The sequence below is a fragment of the Schistocerca nitens genome, chromosome 1 (assembly GCF_023898315.1).
Source record: "Schistocerca nitens isolate TAMUIC-IGC-003100 chromosome 1, iqSchNite1.1, whole genome shotgun sequence".
Lineage (NCBI taxonomy): Eukaryota > Metazoa > Arthropoda > Insecta > Orthoptera > Acrididae > Schistocerca > Schistocerca nitens.
In genome coordinates, this window is record NC_064614.1 from 746,803,471 (window position 1) to 746,825,613 (window position 22,143).

Here is a 22,143-nt window from a genome sequence, read left to right on the forward strand (position 1 = left end):
TACTGCGACTCTTAAGCTGTGTAGCCATTTTCAAGTAAAATATTTAACTGATTAATCACATATGTTTTTGGTTACAGTCATATGATTTGATGGGCACTCCATGAACCACATTGGAGATAGAGGGCGGAGGACATTGTCATCACGTTCTAACACCAAAAGTTAAACATATTTTCGCACGATCACTCATGTTAACGGGTCAAACATTTTGTTTGATAATGGCTACACAGTCAAAATGTCGTAGCACACAAAAATAAAACGGAAATGAATAATAATCAGCGCAGGGAACTTATTTCTTCCAAAAAGTTTATCAAGGCTGTGGACGCTGTTGGAACTAAATTATTTCTGTAAGCTGATGATTAACGTTCCTGTAAGATTCTTGGGATGAATCTCAACCAGGCGTCCGCTTTCTCTGCAACTCGGTTCGTGTGGATTCTCCTTGGTATTTTATGGTCGACACTGCTTCTAGTGATTGTTCGACAAGAATACAATAGAAGTATAATGAATCTTTCCGCCAATTTATCCACAACAGGTTTTATGGTCAACTAATGGCTCAATGGTTCAAATGGCTCTGAGCACTATGGGACTCAACTGCTGAGGTCATTAGACCCCTAGAACTTAGAACTAGTTAAACCTAACTAACCTAAGGACATCACAAACATCCATGCCCGAGGCAGGATTCGAACCTGCGACCGTAGCGGTCTTGCGGTTCCAGACTGCAGCGCCTTTAACCGCACGGCCACTTCGGCCGGCATCAACTAATTGTGTCGATTATGTGTGTGGAACTGTTGATTGCTTATTTCGTGAGCGCACGTGTTTCTGACAACTGTGGTTTTGTTATTTTAACTAATGCTAACGTCTTGAATACAACAGCTGGCATCCCTTCTGAAATTTCGATTACTTGACATAACAGTCAGTTTGATCCTGAATATCTTAGTCGTACGTGTAACAACCCATTCAGGCAACAGCACTGCTTAATTCCTAAAATTTTAGGTGCGGGAACGCACAATCGCCCCCTCCTCCAGCCACAACTCTCGATTTTTTAAAACTTCTGATAAAACTTACAATGATACTCTTTTTTACAAAATAATGTTCTAAAACTCAGGTTTTAAATTCATCGTCTTACAATAAAAAAAACAAAACCCCAATTTTCGTATAAATACCAGGGGCTGCAGTCTGTCCCCGTAGCAGTGTTACGTCACTTTGCTCCCTAGTTTTCTGCTCGTTACATGCCGGCCCAAGTCGGTACTCTTCGTGACTATAGCGTCATGTTTTCAACTGCTGCCAGGCGCAGCGTTCTTATAGTTGCATTGTAGCTCCTCGCTGAAGATATGAGGAGTATCTGTTAATAACGCATTAAACGATGAATGACGAAGATACGCCTGGTCGATCGGGGCAAGTAAAGTTCAGACTTCCCGAAGAGTCTGGAAAAATAGGTCACAATGAGACATGAGACACGTAGTTTAGTAAATGCTTTAAATGTCATTCGTCTGTTAGTCATTTACTTGTATTACAACTGAAGCCATTGCTGCAAATAAGTGACACGATCGTTCCTGAAATACTATTTACGAAACGTTAATTCCATGGTTCAAATGGCTCTGAGCACTATGCGACTTAACTTCTGAGGTCATCAGTCGCCTAGAACTTAGAACTAATTAAACCTAACTAAACTAAGGACATCACACACATCCATGCCCGAGGCAGGATTCGAACCTGCGACCGGAGCAGTCGCTCGGCTCCAGACTGTAGCGCCCAGAACCGCACGGCCACTTCGACCGGCGTTAATTCCGTGTACCATTTGTACCATAGCAGCAGATCCGTGTGTGGCGCTTCAGTTGGTATCAATGGAAGATATAAGAAAAACATTACCCTCTCTCCCCTCCTATTCATTCCACGGCGCTATCCATTGAACCACGTTGGTCAGCCATCGGCGCAGCGGTAAATTATAGTAACGTTGTGGTTTAATACATGTGCACTATTTTAAATCTCCTGTGCCGACTTGTTCCAGTGAATTAAAAGAAAATCATTGCGAGATGCCGGAACGCCGTCCCGGCCGAAAACAAGCCCTGGCCAACAGTATCTGATAAACATCCCACGCCCCAATTTCCACTGTGCTCTGAATACTATTTGGGGAGTAGACAGCACGTCAGTGCAGTTTACAGAACTCTACGATATTTTCTACTGCGTTCAGATCCAACTGCGTCACCCGTATGGACTGCAGTTTCAATTCAAACGAGGCCATGGCGGAGAACAAACTGGTAACATTGCTGGTAGAAGTTCATGATTACGCAGCCACAATAAAACTATCGTAATGCGCTAGTCAGAGGAACTAATTGAATGCAGACAACGAAACACGACACAGCTACGCTGCCAATGAAGTCTACTAGTAGTCTGTCCGGTCACTGCAGCGGCTTGCCATGCGAAGAGGCCCGGGTTCGACTCCAGGCCGGATCGGACATTTTCCTCGCTCGGGGACTGGGAGTTGTGTTGCCCTTATTTTCGTATCGTCTCAGTTGACATACAATCATAAGACGGCTGTATGTGAACATCCCGAAACCCAATAAATTTTTAAAAAAGTCTATTAGTGGGGCAGTATTTGTCACGCGGTGTGGGAGAAGCGGAGCGTACCTTGAGCCTGGCGTTGTCCGCGAGCGCGCGGCCCGCCCTCTGGCAGGCGGCCGCCAGCTTGTCGTCCGGCGAGCCCGCCATGGCGCGCAGCTCCTCCTCCAGCGCCGCCTGCGCCGCCTGCGCCTTCCGCGCGCCCCCGCCGCCTCCGCTGCCCCCGCCCCCACCGCTGCCGCTCTTCTTCTTCTGCATGCCCGCAGCCGACTTCGGCTGCAACAACCGTCACCACTAGTCAGGCATCCGCTGTCACCTGACTTCGCCTTGCGCTCAACGGACGAACAGATGGCATTCACAAAGAGCAAAGATTTTTTTTGTTTTTTTTTTTTGTTTTTAGGATTTGAGGTCCGCCAGTTACGCAAAACACCGTTTCTCTCAGTACCCAAACACGTTTCGGCACCACTGTGCTATCATCAGTGGGTTTTCGTTTTTATTTGTTCTGCAATGTGAACATTTTTGTTACATGATTATAAAATTATGTGCATTTTTAGTTCAAACAACAGATCGTTTCTTTTTGTAAATACTTTTACATTTAGTGAGCATGAATTTTCTGGACCACTTTTGTGTTAATTATTACAGGTAGCTTGTCATCTGCAACCGAACGATGTTGATGTTAACCTATCTTCTAGAGTGTAATTAAGTTTTGTGATGTTTTCGCGCCTATTTTCGTATTTACTTACGTTTTCGTGTGGCAAGCACTTCCATTCTCCGCATCATGCTGAGATGTTGTGATGCACATGTAGCTATAACAAGTATTTTCCACAAATAACGTAGTAAAAAGCTTTTCGCTACACCAGAACACAGTGTGATTGTGGTTTGTTATGTATCCCAGCCCAGTCAGTCTCCATTTGTTCACCAGAGTGTTTGGCGGCAAATTTGAATTTTATTTGTATTTTATCTTTGTGTGTGTGTGTGTGTGTGTGTGTGTGTGTGTGTGTGTGTGTGTGTGTGTGTGTACATGCGTGTACATGCGTGTGCTTGTGTGTATACTTTATCTGTTTGTGCTGTTTTTATTTGTAAAGTTCCTTTAATGTGTTAAATAGTGTGTCCCTGCAGAGTGTGGTATATTCGTTTATGACCTCTTTTCCTTCCGCTATTGCCTTCTGTATATGGAAGTTTTCCTCAATGATCAGTTTGCTGTATAGGCTGTGGTTGGGTTTTAGTATTCTTAAGTCTTTTTGTATTGTGGTTGGGTGGTGGTTGTTGGCTATAAGTTGGTCAGCAAATGTGCTATGGGAGCTGTTGCTTTTTCAAGCTCTGAGCTTATAATCATGTAACAAAAATGTAAACATCGCTGAATAAATAAAAACGGAAACCCACTGATGATGGCACGGTGGTGCCGAAACATGTTTGGACACTGAGAAAAACGGTGTTTTGTGTAACTGGCGGACCACAAATCCCAAAAATTGTAACTGCAAACGCGGCCAATACAAGGGGCTGCAAATCAAAAGATGGAAGCAAAGATATTATTTAACATCCAAGAATGGAATATCTCTTGGCCAAGTATTGAGTCCTCTCAAGCCCCATTTCTACACGATCGACTCTCTTGTCTCAATCGACTACTCGAGACAAGTGAGTCTACTGTAGCGCCCGTGGCGTTTTATTCCTGTATTGAGTCTCGTCTATTTAGACCGGTCATATTCGCTTACACGCTTAGCGCCAAACTCGAGGGTATTCTGAGAGCTGTCTGCAGTGCAGTTTGGCATCTGAACTGTGACTATGAGGGTATAGGGGCTATCCTTGTCATGAAAAAAATTGAAATATAGTAACAAAATGTAGCAACAAACAATGATAATAGAGTTTATTAATGACCAAAGGTGAATTCATAGTGGGAGCACTTGTCAAGGTCGTGTGGTAAATTCTTTACACTCCTGAGAAATGAAAGTATATGAAAAACGTCATCCAAACATTTCGTGACATAGCATACATAAATTTGATTGAGAAAATAAGATACTTGCGAACACTTGAAACAATATCTGGAGCGCTGTAAATGAGTCTTTTTCTATATTCTCTGCAACTTCTTTTCTTGCTAAGTCGCAAATAGCATCGAAAGTTATTTTTCTACGATATTGCAGAGCCTGTGTTATTCCGCATTACGATGTAATGTTCCTTCGGACACGTGTGCATGCATTTTCGTAATTCGGAATAACACAGTCACTGCAATATCGTATTCATCCGCCGACACCGGGCAACCGACTTTCGAGTAAAATGTCTCCCCTGTAAGGGAATATACATAATCGATGTACGAGTACAAGTCGTAGACGAGTCGTGCTGGGGTAGCAAAACGGTGATACGACCGATCCCGATAAGCGGCAAATCCGCGCTTGAGGCCCGGTCCGGCACAAATTGTCACTGTCGTCATTCCATTACACAGCAGATGGCTGTCCATATTAGCAACTGCGAATACGTTTCATATAATTATTATTCTCGTCAAATAATTCTGACATTATCAGTGTTGAAAATAATTTTCATTAAAACACGTTTAGTTATTTATGTTTTTATTAATACAGAGTGTACGCTTTTTCTCCGTAAAACATAAATACGTTTTAGCGTTCAGATACTTTGCCTGGTGTAGGAGAACACGAGTAGCAAAAAATACCAGGACCGTGTGTAACTTTTCGATGTGTCACGAAAACAAAGCATACAACACAATAAAGATTACGTAGACACGCAGCATAAAATTCCTTTCTATAATGGAAATGAGCTCGGCCAAATAGGTTAACTTCCGATGTTAGGTTACGCCACCATAGGCCCCTGTTTCACTGCATGTGCAATGTGCAGCATACGCGGAAATTTAGGACTCCACGTCATACACACACTAGCGTCGTGGTTGGTTGCTAATGTACAAGGGTTCACAAAAGGCGTACGCACTTCGAGTAGTCGATCTTGATCAGAAAGGCGCTAGTTTAAAATGGGCTTAATAATAGCGATAATACACACATGTTCAGAAAAACAGAACACCTTGAATGACTATAGATAGGACGTCCGTATTCACAGGCCATGTACATTAATATGTTTGGCAGAAATGATCAGCATTTCAGTCACCTCGGTTCAGCAAATGTCCTACTGTCTAGTAGGTACTGGATCTGCCATGGGCCCTGATAATTTATTCCATGCGTGATGGCATCAACGCGTGTAAGGCGCGAATGGCGTCCTGTGGTAGAGCCATCCACGCTGCATTCGCCTGGTTCCAAAGTTCATCTGTGGTGGCTGGCATTGGATTACAGCGCTGCACCTGTCGTTTCACGATATCCAATGCGTTTCCGACTGGCGACAAGTCTGGTGATCTGGCAGTCCAAGGCAAAAGGCGAATATCCTGCGACACCAAGAAGGGACGTGTTCGTGCATTCTCTAGTTGAAAATGGCATCTGGTGTGTTGTGCAGGAAGTGTATGGATACGGGTCGCAGGATGTCATTCATGTAGCTCACTCTGGTCACAGTGCCCTGGACAGGCACCAACCGTGATTTGTGGTTGTACCCAATAGCATCCCACACCATAAGGCCTTGAGTTGGCGCTTATACCTTGGGCGAATGCAGTCACTGTGATGCCGCTACCCCTGTCTGCTGCGAACAAAAATACGTCCATCATTTTCAAACAAACATAACCTGGATTTGTCCGAAAACACTATCTGATGCCATTCCTATTCCCAGTACGTCATTCCATTCACCGTTGCCGTCTAGCATGTTGCTGTACATTCGTCAAAATTAGTTGGAGAAGTAGACGACGCGCGTGTAACCCATGCCTTACTAGACGGCGACGAACTGTCACCGCTGGCAGTGTGCGGTGTGTTACATTGTTCCACTGTTGTGCCACAGCTGAGGAGGACACAGATCTGTCCTGCAGTCCCATTCGGATGAGGTGTCGATCATCCATGGCGGGAGGTGGTCTGGTTCGTGTGACCTGGCCCATCCCGTCATGTTCTACGGCTTTCCGTGAACCATTCTGCACACACCCATTGCACTGCCGAAACACTTCTTGCCACACGAACAGCTTCCGCGGATGGATGCATCACGCTCTCTCACGCCAATAAAGCGCCCTCTTTCAAACGCACTGATTTGGCGGTAAGGTTCGCGCAATACGTCTCCGAGGCATCCTGCACGTATGCGCAGGCACGTTTCACCGATGGGTGGTGTTGAGCTGCGATATCGATGTTGATCTTGAACACGCGGGTATGACGTAGTTCAAATGCTAATCATTTCTGCAGAACATACTACTGTACATGTCGTGTGAATATAAACGTCTTATCTCTAATCGTTCGAGGCGTTGTTTTTTTTTCGGAACATGACTGTACTTTTGGACTTAACCACATGACAAAGATAAACAGAACTCTTATCTATATTCTTTATGTTTTAAATTAAACAAGTAGTCAATCTCAACATCAATGAACTTTAGAATGTTTACGTTATTGTTTAAGGTAACACTTCTACGCGTGTATTTTTCACGTAAATTCCGTTCGAAAGTTTCAGGTTTTTTGTCCGCACGAAATGCAGATGGTTTCTTTTCCGCATCCTAATGAAATGTAATCCAAGGAAAATGTTTTAAACTATGTAACAAGCGAGGGGCTAGTAGTTAGAAGGAATTTTTTTGTTGTCTCTTGGCCAAACCAGGGGTCGTATGAATAAAACGGAGAATACACTCCTGGAAATGGAAAAAAGAACACATTGACACCGGTGTGTCAGACCCACCATACTTGCTCCGGACACTGCGAGAGGGCTGTACAAGCAATGATCACACGCACGGCACAGCGGACACACCAGGAACCGCGGTGTTGGCCGTCGAATGGCGCTAGCTGCGCAGCATTTGTGCACCGCCGCCGTCAGTGTCAGCCAGTTTGCCGTGGCATACGGAGCTCCATCGCAGTCTTTAACACTGGTAGCATGCCGCGACAGCGTGGACGTGAACCGTATGTGCAGTTGACGGACTTTGAGCGAGGGCGTATAGTGGGCATGCGGGAGGCCGGGTGGACGTACCGCCGAATTGCTCAACACGTGGGGCGTGAGGTCTCCACAGTACATCGATGTTGTCGCCAGTGGTCGGCGGAAGGTGCACGTGCCCGTCGACCTGGGACCGGACCGCAGCGACGCACGGATGCACGCCAAGACCGTAGGATCCTACTCAGTGCCGTAGGGGACCGCACCGCCACTTCCCAGCAAATTAGGGACACTGTTGCTCCTGGGGTATCGGCGAGGACCATTCGCAACCGTCTCCATGAAGCTGGGCTACGGTCCCGCACACCGTTAGGCCGTCTTCCGCTCACGCCCCAACATCGTGCAGCCCGCCTCAGTGGTGTCGCGACAGGCGTGAATGGAGGGACGAATGGAGACGTGTCGTCTTCAGCGATGAGAGTCGCTTCTGCCTTGGTGCCAATGATGGTCGTATGCGTGTTTGGCGCCGTGCAGGTGAGCGCCACAATCAGGACTGCATACGACCGAGGCACACAGGGCCAACACCCGGCATCATGGTGTGGGGAGCGATCTCCTACACTGGCCGTACACCACTGGTGATCGTCGAGGGGACACTGAATAGTGCACGGTACATCCAAACAGTCATCGAACCCATCGTTCTACCATTCCTAGACCGGCAAGGGAACTTGCTGTTCCAACAGGACAATGCACGTCCGCATGTATCCCGTGCCACCCAACGTGCTCTAGAAGGTGTAAGTCAACTACCCTGGCCAGCAAGATCTCCGGATCTGTCCCCCATTGAGCATGTTTGGGACTGGATGAAGCGTCGTCTCACGCGGTCTGCACGTCCAGCACGAACGCTGGTCCAACTGAGGCGCCAGGTGCAAATGGCATGGCAAGCCGTTCCACAGGACTACATCCAGCATCTCTACGATCGTCTCCATGGGAGAATAGCAGCCTGCATTGCTGCGAAAGGTGGATATACACTGTACTAGTGCCGACATTGTGCATGCTCTGTTGCCTGTGTCTATGTGCCTGTGGTTCTGTCAGTGTGATCATGTGATGTATCTGACCCCAGGAATGTGTCAATAAAGTTTCCCCTTCCTGGGACAATGAATTCACGGTGTTCTTATTTCAATTTCCAGGAGTGTATATACAAGAAATTTCGGAGAACATTCTCAGGTTCGCATGAATAAAGCGAGTTGACAAGTACATTTCACCCGAGAATATTCTCGAAGTAGTGCCATCTGTTAGGAATCATAAGAATTTGAGAGGGTGTCCACGGAATGAAGACCAGAGTTACGTCTGTGAGCCAGTTGATAAAGGACTGAACCAGAGACGTTTATATGTGAAGCGACGTACATTCAGTAATAAAAACCTATTATTATTTGTGGCTTTAAGCTGGGTTCACACACACAGCTAAAGTGACGCCACAGCTGACGGTATACTACAGTGGCACTACAGTTCCATGTGTGAACACACTTTTCAGTAGAGTCACTCAAGAGGCGCAACGCAACAAAAAGTTCAACTCGGTTGAACCTTCTGACGCAACTAGCCTTCCCACACCCCCGAATACCATCATGCAACTGCTCCCTGGTGTATGTATTTAGAAACACCAGCATTCTGTCGCAGTTATCACGGAATACCTGCTGCTGTACTCTGTTTGTTCCTTACTGTGAAAAAAGTCGAAACAGTGGTCTGCAGGTACACTTTCGCAGCTTCTGGAACTACAGCAACAACAAGCTGTTAAATTTTCTGTAGCAGTATCTGTGCACGTGCACGTGTATTCATACACAGTATTTGCAAATGAACGACCTATCCCACAATCTTAAATGATTTTTGAATGAGTAAATAAATAAACTTAATCGGTACCGCAACCAAAAAGCGAAACACGGGACTCGCATTCGGAGGACGACGGTTTTTCCCTAAATCGCTTCAGGCAAATGCCGATGGTTCCTTTGAAAGGGGACGCCCGATTTCCTTCCCCATCCTTCCCTAATCCGACGGGACCGATGACCTCGCTGTTTGGTCCCCTCTCCCAAATCAACCAGCCAACCAAAAAGCGAACTGTAACTACTTCGTACTTTGATACACCCAGCCCAGTATAAATTGTGGGGTGCATGTGGGAAATAGCCCCCAAGTGTGATAGGCCTGCTGTGAAACTAAAAATTAAAAGTACCTTATTCGAAATGTATACATTAACGAACACAATAAAATTCTGAAATTTTATTTACATGCCAGCTGTTAGTTGGTTTGCCATAGCAGACAGAATTTTCGCCATTTAATGTTATTTCTTTTATAAATGCGTTTGTCGCTTCCATTTTATTCCTTTTATTCCTGCGAGAAATCTGTTTTCCGATCCAACATCTACGTTCCTTTTTCCTTGTATTAAACTCTTTTGTCAGCACTAATGCCATAACCTGCACTGTAACACTAATATCCGCTCATACGATTTCAGTTGACGACACGCTGAAAATTGTGCAAGTACGTAGAATTTGTTGCGTCCTGGGTGACAGGTAGCTCACGGTGCCACTACAGAATGCCACGAGCTGATGCGTCACCTTAGTTGGATGTATGAACCTGGCTTTAGTGACGTAACAATAGACTTAATTAATTTTCGGTTCTTTGCAGACAAACTTATGAAGGACTTTGCTGAATTTTATTACAGAGATATAGACATTGGAATAATTCTGCAGTAACAATGAGATATTAAAAACAGATGTAATATAAGAAATTTTGTTTTATGCTGAAAAGAAAGAAAGATGATTTGCAGTTGAGAAACACTTGTAATCGACTGGTTATTTTCCACTCTTTTTCATTCATCGATACTACAGCCTGTTATTTTTTGAGCACTTCATCAGTGCAATTCGGCAGGAAAGCCACTTTCTGTATATGTTACAGTCTGGTTACTGCAGTGGAAATAAGCGGGCCTGGTGAATGGCATAGCGTCATCCAGCCCCCAGTTTTGTTTAGGCGATTTGCTCCCACAGCATTACCTGTATATACAAAATATTCTACAATAACGGACATGTTTTAAGTATAATTTCAAACTTAGTGTGCCGCATGACGACGTAACTTGTCAAAATTTTTTGCAGCGTAACAAAGTTTTTAACAGGTTTTCGTCCTACTCATAAATATGTCTATCATCAACGTGCTTTAAAAGCTTTTGCCCTACGCATTAACACATTTATATGGCGAAAATAACTGTCAACATAAATAAGATTCGCCCCTTCAGTAATAAATAGCGTCACGCAGTATCAGGCACTGTTTACGGCACACTCTATGGTCACCAAGTAAGTTGTATAAGTACTCACAAGTGTACATCGAAGATAAATAATTATTGAAAAGAAATAGAAAATAAAAAATATCGAAGACAAAGTAACAGATGACGTCAGACGAAGATATTAAGTAGCTTACTTGCATGCAGAAGGGTAAAATACCTCACTACAAGTACCATGCAAGTCTAAAGAATTTTCCTATTGTCCACTTGCTGTCTGGCTCGAATTTCAGATTCTTGCAGTATGATCAACGTCAACCAGATATTTGGCGGTTTCACAATTCACAACGTTTACACTATCACATGACTACTTTTAGCTTTAGTTACAATACATTTCCAGCATATTAAGTTTCCAAACACTTCTTAAATAAACTTCCAAACAGAGTTCCCAAATTCACCACAAAATTTGCAGGATGCTCTTGAGACTTCAGAAAATATGATTCATATATTTACATACCCGGCGGCGAAAACGGCGACAAAATACGACGACTTTGTTGCCAGTTTCATCTTATCTTCACTATTGGGCTCTGGAATTTGGTATTTCTCTGTAATCTTATCAGCACTTCAGGTCGATGCTTATCAATGGAAGTAAAGCGTGCCTGCAGAATGTCACACTAGACTCCGCCATTAAATCACACAATGGCAGCACATCACGCTCAGAGATGGGTAACAGACCCAGTAGTGTTCTTGCTGTACATTAATGGTCACCAGTTTCTTTCAGGAGGCAGAATTAGGCTTTCCCACACGGCGCGATTGCACAGCGTGCGAAATTCACTGCGGCAGTGCTGCGATTATAGTTGCCAAGCGTTCGGCTTTAATCGGGTATGTCCGGCTTTTTGCGGTCGTGTCCCGTTAAAAAATGTATCGAAGTCCGCCCTGTCTGGCTTTTGTTAGGGTTTTTGGTGACGAAGCAGAGAACGCACAGCTAAGGCCCGTTGCAAGATAATGACGTAAGCTTCAAGAATAAGTCTAAGGAGGCATTGGAGATATACCATAAGGATATATACACTCATGCTCATAAATTAAGGATAATTGCAGAATGTGGTGCCACACAACGTGGCACTACACAAGACTTGCACTAACACCATAGGCACATAGGGAACACACACGACACAGAACTGTAAGTCCACTGTATTAGTGATAAGTTGAGAAAACCGTCCCGAAACACATGTGCTACAAAACGCCACTGTTTCCTGCACATGTACCCCGACATCAATATGGGATATGATCACCATGCACATGTACACAGTCCGCACAACAGGTTGGCATACTCTGGATCAGGTGGTCGAGCAGCTGCTGCGATATAGCCTCCCATTCTTGCACCAGCGCCTGTCGAAGCTCCTGAAGTGTCGTAGGGGTTAGAAGACGTGCAGCGATACGTTGACCGAGAGCATCCCAGACGTGCTCGATGGGGTTTAGGTCTGGAGAACAGGCATGCCACTTCATTCGCCTGATATCTTCTGTTTCAAGGTACTCCTCCACTACGGCAGCTCGGTGGAGCCATGCGTTATCATCCATCAGGAGGAACGTGGGACCGAACCACTGCACCCCTGAAAAGGCGGACATACTGATCCAAAATGACGTCCCGATACACCAGACCAGTTACAGTTCCTCTGTCAAAGACATGCAGGGGTGTACGTGCACCAATCACAATCCCACCCCACACCATCAAACCACGACCTCCACACATGTCCCTTTAAGGGGTTGGTATCTGGTTCCTGGTTCACGCCAGATGAAAACCCGACGAGAATCACTGTTCAGACTATACATGGACTCGTCCGTGAACATAACCTGGGACCACTGTTCCAATGACCATGTACTTTGTTCTTGATACCGGGCTGTACGGGCTCTCCTGTGACCAGGGGTCAGTGGAATGCACCTTGGCGGTCTCCGGTCGAATAAACCATGTGTGTTCACTCTTCTGTAGACTGTGTGTCTGGAGACAACTGTTCCAGTGGCTGCGGTAAAGTCACGAGCAAGGCTACCTGCGCCGGCCGCTGGTGGCCGAGCGGTTCTGGCGCTACAGTCTGGAACCGCGCGACCGCTACGGTCGCAGGTTCGAATCCTGCCTCGGGCATGGATGTGTGTGTTGTCCTTAGGTTAGTTAGGTTTAAGTAGTTCTAAGTTCTAGGGGACTTATGACCTCAGCAGTTGAGTCCCATAGTGCTCAGAGCCAGCCGAGGCTACCTGCAGTACTCCGTGGCCGTCTGCGGGCACTGATGGTGAGATATCGGTCTTCTTGTGGTGTTGCATACTGTGGATGTCCCGTACTGTAGCGCCTGGACACGTTTCCTGTCTGCTGGAATCGTTGCCATAATCTTGACATCACACTTTGTGGCACATGACCTGCTGTGTTTGACCAGCCTCTAGTCGCCCTAGTATTCTACCCCTCATAACGTCATCAATATGTGTTCTTTGAGCCATTTTCAACACACAGTCGCCATTAGCACGTCTGAAAGCGTTTGCACACTTACTCGCTTCACCGTACTCTGACATGCACCAACACACCTCCGCGTATGTGGACTGCTGCCAGCGCCATCGTGCGACGACCGCAGGTCAAATGCACCGCATGGTCATACCCCGAGGTGATTTAAACCTGCAAACCACCCACCAGAGCGTTGTTTCACCATGTATCAGCATTATCCTTAATTTATGAGCATGAGTGTAGAACATCAATCAATGCTGTTCTTATGTGTGGGTCTCATGTTTTTCTTCGTCGGTCGGGCAAGCCAAACACACAATATGACAACTAAGCTATGCGCTGAGCGGGCAAGGAAGAGTAGAATGTACCGATCAGTCGATGCCAACCATCTCCACCCCGCTACGCTTGCGCATCAGTCCTACCCGTTTTGAGACACGCAAGTGCGAAATAGAGTCAGTTAGGAAGAAGTCTGGACAAATAAGGAGACTGAGCTTTTAATTGCTATAACACTGCCAAATTATACACTGAGGTAACAAAAGCCACGAGATACCTTCCAATATTGTGTCGGATCTCCTTTTTCCTGGCATAGTGCAGCAACTCGACGTGGCGTCGAGTCAAAACGTCATCAGAAATACCGTGCGAAGGTGCCGCAGGATTTTGTGCACGAACTAATCTCTCGATTATGTCCCATATATGTCTTATGGGACTCATGTCTTGTGATCTGGGTGACCAGACTATTCGCTCAAACAGTCCAGGCTCTTCTTCAAACCGGTCGCGAACAATTGTGGGCCGGTGACATGACGCATGCCATACATAAAAATTCCATCGTTGTTTTAAGTACGTTTAACATTGATCTCGCATGAAACTGGCTAAACTGATTATTAATAAACCATTGAAATTACCCAACTGTCCATTTCTATTTCGAGTAGTTAGCCCAGCTTTTAGGGCAAAATGTCCGGATTTCTTATTTCTGAACCTGGCCACCCTAGCTGCGATGAACTGCGGCGGCACCTGAGACTTGTGTCGGCGTGGTTTCATCAGATACTCCACACCATACCTTGTGCGACTTGCGAACGCCAGAAGAAAATGTCTTCTGCCACACGTCGCACTCACATGTCGTCTGACAAAAATAGAAAGTTTCTATTACAATGCTCAGCAGCAGTTTCTTCAAGAAAAACACACTATTTTTATCGTAACCGTAATTTCGACGTTCTGTAGAATCGTTGGATGATGTTTCCCGACACACATAATCGACTGGTAGCCAGGACCAGTATTGTTAAGCAATCAACAGATTGTAATAGTACTTAGAAAGTATTTTGGTGCAAGCATACAATTTTTAAATGGAATAATGCCTATTGACATTAACAGATTAAAATTAGGGTAAATTAAAATGTCAGTGGTGTTTCTTGCACGATTCTAGTGCGAGTCATTTACGAGATATCGTATTTTAAGAAGTTCCCACACCGAACGTGTACAATACCTGTAGCAGCACACACTGCAGAGCAATACAAGTACATACAGTAGTTATGTGGATTTTAACCAACAACAAGATAACTGATCATCATAGATTGTGTTCAAAATGATCACCGGCAGCGGCAGTACATGCTTCCAAACTGATACAGAACGACTGCAGTAATAAGTCGTCCTACGTCATTGGATGTGCTTGGTATTTCCTTGTAGAGAGCGTCTTTCAGCTTTTCGCACTGCAAAAAGTCTACAGGCGTCAAATTTGGGGAACGGACCGGCCAAGGTACAGGTCTTTTGCGTCCAATCCAACGATTTGGAAACACTTCGTGAAGATACGCTATGTGATCAAAAGTATCAGGACACCTGGCTGAAAATGACTTACAAGGTCGTGGCGCCCTCCATTGGTAATGCTGGAATTCAATATGGTGTTGGCCGACCCTTACCTCGATGATAGCTTCCACTCTCGCAGGCGCACGTTCAATCAGGTGCTGGAAGGTTTCTGGGGGACTGGCAGCCCATTCTTCACGGAGTGCTGCCCTGAGGAGAGGTATCGATGTCGGTCGGTGAGGCCTGGCACGAAGTCGGCGTTCCAGAACATCTCAAAGGTGCTATGTAGGATTCAGGTCAGGACTCCGTGCAGGCCAGTCCATTACAGGGATGTTATTGTCGTGAATTATGAACAGGTGCTCGATCGTGTTGAAAGATGCAATTGCCACCTCCGAATTGCTCTTCAACAGTGGGAAGCAAGAAGGTGCTTAAAACATCAGTGCAGGCCTTTGCTGTGATAGTGCCACGCAAAACAAATGGTTCAAATGGCTCTCAGCACTACGGGACATAACTTCTGAGGTCATCAGTCCCCTAGAACTTAGAACTACGTAAACCTAACCAACCTAAAGACATCACACACATCCATGCCCGAGGCAGGATTCGAACCTGCGACTGTAGCGGTCGCGCGGTTCCAGACTGTAGCGCCTAGAACCGCTCGGCCACCCCGGCCGGCGCCACGCAAAACACCAAGGAGTGGAAGACCCTCCATGAAAAACACGTCCACACCATGACACAACAGCCTCCGAATTTTACTATTGGCACTACACACTCTGGCAGATGACGTTCACCGGGCATTCGCCATACCCACGCCCTGCAATCGGATCGCCACATTGTGTACCGTTATTCGTCACTTCACGAAACGTTTTTCCACTGTTCAATCGTCCAATGTTCACGCTCGTTACACCAAGCGAGGTGTCGTTTGGCATTTACCGGCGTGATGTGTGGCTTATGAGCAGCCGCTCGGCCATGAAATCCAAGTTTTCTCACCTCCCGCGTAACTGTCATAGTACTTGCAGTGGATCCTGATGCAGTTTGGAATTCTTGTGTGATGGTCTGCATAGATGCGTGCCTATTAAACATTACGACCCTCTTCAACTGCCGGCGGTCTCTGTCAGTCAACAGACGAGGTCGGCCTGTACGCTTTTGTGCTGTACGTGTCCTTTCACGTTTCCACTTCACTATCACATCAGCATCAAAAATAGACTTTCCAGGGGCTACACGTGCAGATGGCCACGGCTGGGGGAACGCTGAGAAGCAAAGACAGGGTTGCCACAAGTTCCCTGGTATTTCCCTGATTTTCAGACAAGTTTTAGCATTTTTCCCTGACAAATTTTGAGATCTCAATGGTAAGTTAAGAGAGCTAAGTTGACAATCTGTCTATGCAGCTATGGCACAAGAAACAATAGTGCAAAGGAGTAAATATCTAAAAAAACAAAAACAAAAATTGCAAGTAGATGGCGTTTCTTGACGTGAGCAAAAATCTGAAGTATTAAGATCAGAATCTTTTGTAATGAACTGGTTTTAGACGGAGAGAGCAAGCCAAATGGTATACGTGTTTCATTAGCACCACTGATGTTTTTGTATTTCAATAAAAGGAAACATTTGATGACGAAAATACAAATTCCTTCGAGTCGCAATATGAATTTAAAATACCTTCACTGATTTCAGAAATAACTTCAGAAAAAAGTAGGTCTCTTGCAATAAGTGTATAGGGCGGGGAAGAATTGTGTAAATCAGCACTGTAAGTGACCGCCAGTAAAATGTTGCTTCTAGTATGTTTGTTATTGTCAGTTATCACCCACTGTTATATCTATTATTTTACAGGTATTGCGTGATTGCTTTTTCGAGAAATATGTGAGTACCGCCGTACCCGGCCGCTGCATCTACAGTCTCTGAGAGCAAGATCCAATCAACTCCTGATGCCTCCCTCTCTCTCGCCGGCAGCTGCTAGGTAAGCGGCAAGAAGTGGTAGCAGCACTGATTGCAAGTTGAGGAGAGTGGTAGGAAGTGGAGAAGCAGGGGGAACGAGGGAGTACTCAGATGCACACAGCCAGCGACGGTGCATGACACCTCGCTAAACAAACCATTTTATCTACTGAGAAAAAAATGAGATTTATCCTTTTCTTTCAAATTTTCCTGATCTTTCCCTGACCTGTTTGAAATTTCCCGATTTCCCTGATTTCCATAGCCTGTGGCAACCCTGATAGAGGAGAGGATGGATGATGGTAAGAATAGAGCAAACGGGGATGGACAGCAAGGAAGGGAGGGAGGGGACAGGAAGCCATGGATGGACAGAGGGAAGCAGGAGAGGACAGAGAGAGAGAGAGAGAGAGAGAGAGAGAGAGAGAGAGAGAGAGAGAGAGAGAAGGGAAGGAGGAAACTGATGGGGCGGGGAGAAGAGGAGATGAGAAGAGTGTCCAATGAGGAGGTGATGGACATGTAGTGAGAATAGGAAAGTAGATATGAACAGAGATGGGAGGATGAGATGGACAAAGAGAGGGCGAGGAGGAAATGGACAAAGAGAGGGCGAGGAGGAAATGGACAAAGAGAGGGCGAGGAGGAAATGGACAAAGAGAGGGCGAGGAGGAAATGGACAAAGAGAGGGCGAGGAAGAAATGGACAAAGAGAGGGCGAGGAAGAAATGGACAAAGAGAGGGCGAGGAAGAAATGGACAAAGAGAGGGCGAGGAAGAAATGGACAAAGAGAGGGCGAGGAAGAAATGGACAAAGAGAGGGCGAGGAGGAAATGGACAAAGAGAGGGGGAGGAGGAAATTGACAGAGAGAGAGGGGAAACAGTGAATGGACAAAAAGAGAGAGAGGGGAGAGGAAATGGACAGTGAGATATGGGAGGAGGAGATGGGCAGAGGTGGTGGGAGGAGGAGATGGGCAGAGGTGGTGGGAGGAGGAGATGGGCAGAGGTGGTGGGAGGAGGAGATGGGCAGAGGTGGTGGGAGGAGGAGATGGGCAGAGGTGGTGGGAGGAGGAGATGGGCAGAGGTGGTGGGAGGAGGAGATGGGCAGATGTGGTGGGAGGAGGAGATGGGCAGAGGTGGTGGGAGGAGGAGATGGGCAGAGGTGGTGGGAGGAGGAGATGGGCAGAGGTGGTGGGAGGAGGAGATGGGCAGAGGTGGTGGGAGGAGGAGACGGGCAGAGGTGGTGGGAGGAGGAGACGGGCAGAGGTGGTGGGAGGAGGAGATGGGCAGAGGTGGTGGGAGGAGGAGATGGGCAGAGGTGGTGGGAGGAGGAGATGGGCAGAGGTGGGAAGAGGAGGAGATGGGCAGAGGTGGGAAGAGGAGGAGATGGGCAGAGGTGGGAAGAGGAGGAGATGGGCAGAGGTGGGAAGAGGAGGAGATGGGTAGATGTGGGAGGAGGAGATGGGTAGATGTGGGAGGAGGAGATGGGTAGATGTGGGAGGAGGAGATGGGTAGATGTGGGAGGAGGAGATGGGTAGATGTGGGAGGAGGAGATGGGTAGATGTGGGAGGAGGAGATGGGTAGATGTGGGAGGAGGAGATGGGTAGATGTGGGAGGAGGAGATGGGTAGATGTGGGAGGAGGAGATGGGTAGATGTGGGAGGAGGAGATGGGTAGATGTGGGAGGAGGAGATGGGTAGATGTGGGAGGAGGAGATGGGTAGATGTGGGAGAAGGAGATGGGTAGATGTGGGAGAAGGAGATGGGTAGATGTGGGAGAAGGAGATGGGTAGATGTGGGAGGAGGAGATGGATAGAGGTGGGAGGAGGAAATGGATAGAGGTGAGAAAAGGAAATGGATAGAGGTGAGAAAAGGAAATGGATAGAGGTGAGAAAAGGAAATGGATAGAGGTGAGAAAAGGAAATGGATGGAGGTGAGAAAAGGAGATGATGGATAGAGTTCTGAGGAGGATGGTTCAAATGGTTCTAAGCACTAAGGGACTTAACATCGGACATCATCAGTCCCCTACACTTAGAAATATTTACACCTAACTAACCTAAGGAAATCACACACATCCATGCCTGAGGCAGGATTCGAACCTGCGACCGTAGCAGCCGCATGGTTAAGGACTGAAGCGTCTAGAGCCGCTCGACCACAGCGGCTGGTGGTGTGAGGAGGAGATGGATAGAAGCGGGATGAGGACGTGGATAGAGGAAGGAGGAGGACATGGGTAGAGGTGGGACGAAGAGATGGACAGAGAGCAGATGAGCGAAGTAGTGCCTAGGAGGAGAGAGGAGCCAATAGAGAGAGAGAGAGAGAGAGAGAGAGAGAGAGAGAGAGAGAGAGAGAGAGAGAGAGAGTTGGGGGTTGTGAGATAAAGATAGAGAGTGTGTGAGGAGGACAAGTTGTACAGAGGCATGTGTAAGATGATTTACCTAAATACTCGGGCAAAGCCAAAATATTCAGCTACTTAGTAATAAATTGCTGCCTACACATGGAATTAATTCTATCAACTGCACTAAAAATGAAGAAAGGCAGAAGGAGTGATTCATTATATGGGTGATGTTTCAGCCTCAGGCCAACAATAGGAGTGGAAACTTAGGTTATCAAATAATACTCAAGCCTTCATCAGAAAAACACATTGGCGAGGGTAGATATACTCTCACTGCAGGTTTATCAAGATTACAAACGGTTTCATATTCACTTCAGTATGACATGCGATTATTTTGCTTCAACATGAACTCGTGAAAAGCATTACAAACAGAATACGAATTATCTTGAACAGATTGCATACAAAAATTTCACTGGCAATCACATCACATCACCTTAAACTTCTATTCTATCACTTAGTCGAAAGCTGGACTAATTTTTCGAAATGATTTCAACGCTACGGTCGCAGGTTCGAATCCTGCCTCGGGCATGGATGTGTGTGATGTCCTTAGGTTAGTTAGGTTTAACTAGTTCTAAGTTCTAGGGGACTAATAACCTCAGCAGTTGAGTCCCATAGTGCTCAGAGCCATTTGAATGATTTCAATAAAAGAAACAAAGAGTCCTATACATATACACACATCTTTTATGTAGCTTTTCACTTTCATACTAGAGAGTGCATGTATTGAACATTAAACTTTTATACTAGTCTGTACTTACTCTTTCTTTAAATTCCTATTAATATAATGATATCAATAACAGTAACTAAATGTTGTTTTGAAGACAACACAACGTAATATCTGTTGTGCAGACAAACATACCACACAATATGCAATGTTGTTTCCCATAGCTTCACTATTTAAAATATGTTTAGTTCATACTGGAAACAGATATAACCGTGCTTTGAGCTGTAACAGCAACTTCGATAAGTTTGCTACATTTGTGATACAACAATGTATGACCTGAAGTGCCTCAGACGTGAAGTATCTGGCGACTACATTTTTCAATTCAATCTCAACGATTGGGTTAACTGAATATGAAACGTCATAACAACTATAACCAATGACGAAAAGATTGTTACCAGATTGTCAAGTACTGAAGAGAGGCGGTAAAATTTGAAATGATAAAAAATTTTTATCCGAAGAGTTTCTTCATAATAGTTTGAAAAAGATTCAGCTTCCATATGCACGAACATGTGTACGATGCAGTGGCAGACGGGCTGGCGGTGACGTGGTACGAAACACTGCACCGACTGGCGGACAACCGCATCTGTGTGAGAGGCCGCATTGATATGCTACATGTCACAAAATTCTAGAGTACCGTGTCTAGAGTACCGTGTCTAGAGTACCGTGTCTAGAGTACCGTGTCTAGAGTACCGTGTCTAGAGTACCGTGTCTAGAGTACCGTGTCTAGAGTACCGTGTCTAGAGTACCGTGTCTAGAGTACCGTGTCTAGAGTACCGTGTCTAGAGTACCGTGTCTAGAGTACCGTGTCTAGAGTACCGTGTCTAGAGTACCGTGTCTAGAGTACCGTGTCTAGAGTACCGTGTCTAGAGTACCGTGTCTAGAGTACCGTGTCTAGAGTACCGTGTCTAGAGTACCGTGTCTAGAGTACCGTGTCTAGAGTACCGTGTCTAGAGTACCGTGTCTAGAGTACCGTGTCTAGAGTACCGTGTCTAGAGTACCGTGTCTAGAGTACCGTGTCTAGAGTACCGTGTCTAGAGTACCGTGTCTAGAGTACCGTGTCTAGAGTACCGTGGCGGTTGCGGTGCGGTTTCTGCCGCGTCTTTGTGGCAAACGCTTTCGTCATTTTCAAATATGATACGGGGTGAGCAAAACTGAACAGGAGCGGAAAATTTTTTACAGTAATACTGACGCGGCATTGACACTTCTTAATAAACACTGCAGGAGATGGTCTCAGTGGCTAATGTTTACGTCGATGCAGTGCTGTGGTTGATTATCACACTCGTGGCAGCTCTGCCCGAGGGATAGCAGCAATACTTTCAGTGTTCTGCCGTAGCTTTTCCAGTATGTCGGAACTACTTGAGTATATAGACACATCAAAAAAAGTTGTGTATCACCTCGAGTCCGAGAGTTCCGGAACCTGTACAGAAAATTGGAATAGAAATCAATATAAACATCATTTCCGCACATTTTATTGTTCATGAAAACCACATATTGCATGTTGTACCAACATACAGCGAAACCTTCAGACGTGGTGGTCCAGACTTTTGCACACACCGGTACCTCTAATACCCAGTAGCACTTCCTCTTGCACTGATGCATGTCTGTATTCGTCGTGGCATACTATCCACAAGTCCATCAAGGCACTGTTGGTCCAAATTGTCCCACTCCTCAACGGCGTAAATCCCTCAGAGTCGTTGGTGGGTCACTCGTCCATAAACAGCCCTTTTCAATTTATCCCAGGCATGTTTGATAGGGCTCATGTCTGGAGAACATACTGGCCACTCTAGTTGAGCGATGTTGTTATCCTGAAGGAAGTCATTCACAAGATGTGCACGATGGGGACGCGAATTGTCGTCCCTGAAGACAAATGCCTCGCCAAGATGCTGCCGATATGCTTGCACTATCGGTCGGAGGATGGCATTCACGTATCGTACAGCCGTTACGGCGCCTTCCATGACCACCAGCGGCGTACGTCGGCCCCACATAATGCCAACCCAAAACAGCAGGGAGCCTCCATCTTGCTACTCTCGCTGGACAGTGGGTCTAAAGCGTTCAGCCTGACCGTGTTGCCTCCAAACAAGTCTCCGACAATTGTCTGGTTGA

General features: G+C 46.1%; 1 protein-coding gene across 1 annotated transcript in view; it reads right to left on the minus strand.

Annotated features, from left to right (window-relative positions):
* The window catches only part of LOC126260465 (alpha-taxilin), a 234,459-nt gene that overhangs the window by 42,975 nt on the left and 169,341 nt on the right, over positions 1-22,143 (minus strand). The window contains exon 2 of the mRNA XM_049957796.1: positions 2,626-2,832. Within this exon, the coding sequence (XP_049813753.1) occupies positions 2,626-2,814 (189 nt within the window). The 5' untranslated portion in view covers positions 2,815-2,832. The remainder of the gene's footprint in view (positions 1-2,625; positions 2,833-22,143) is intronic.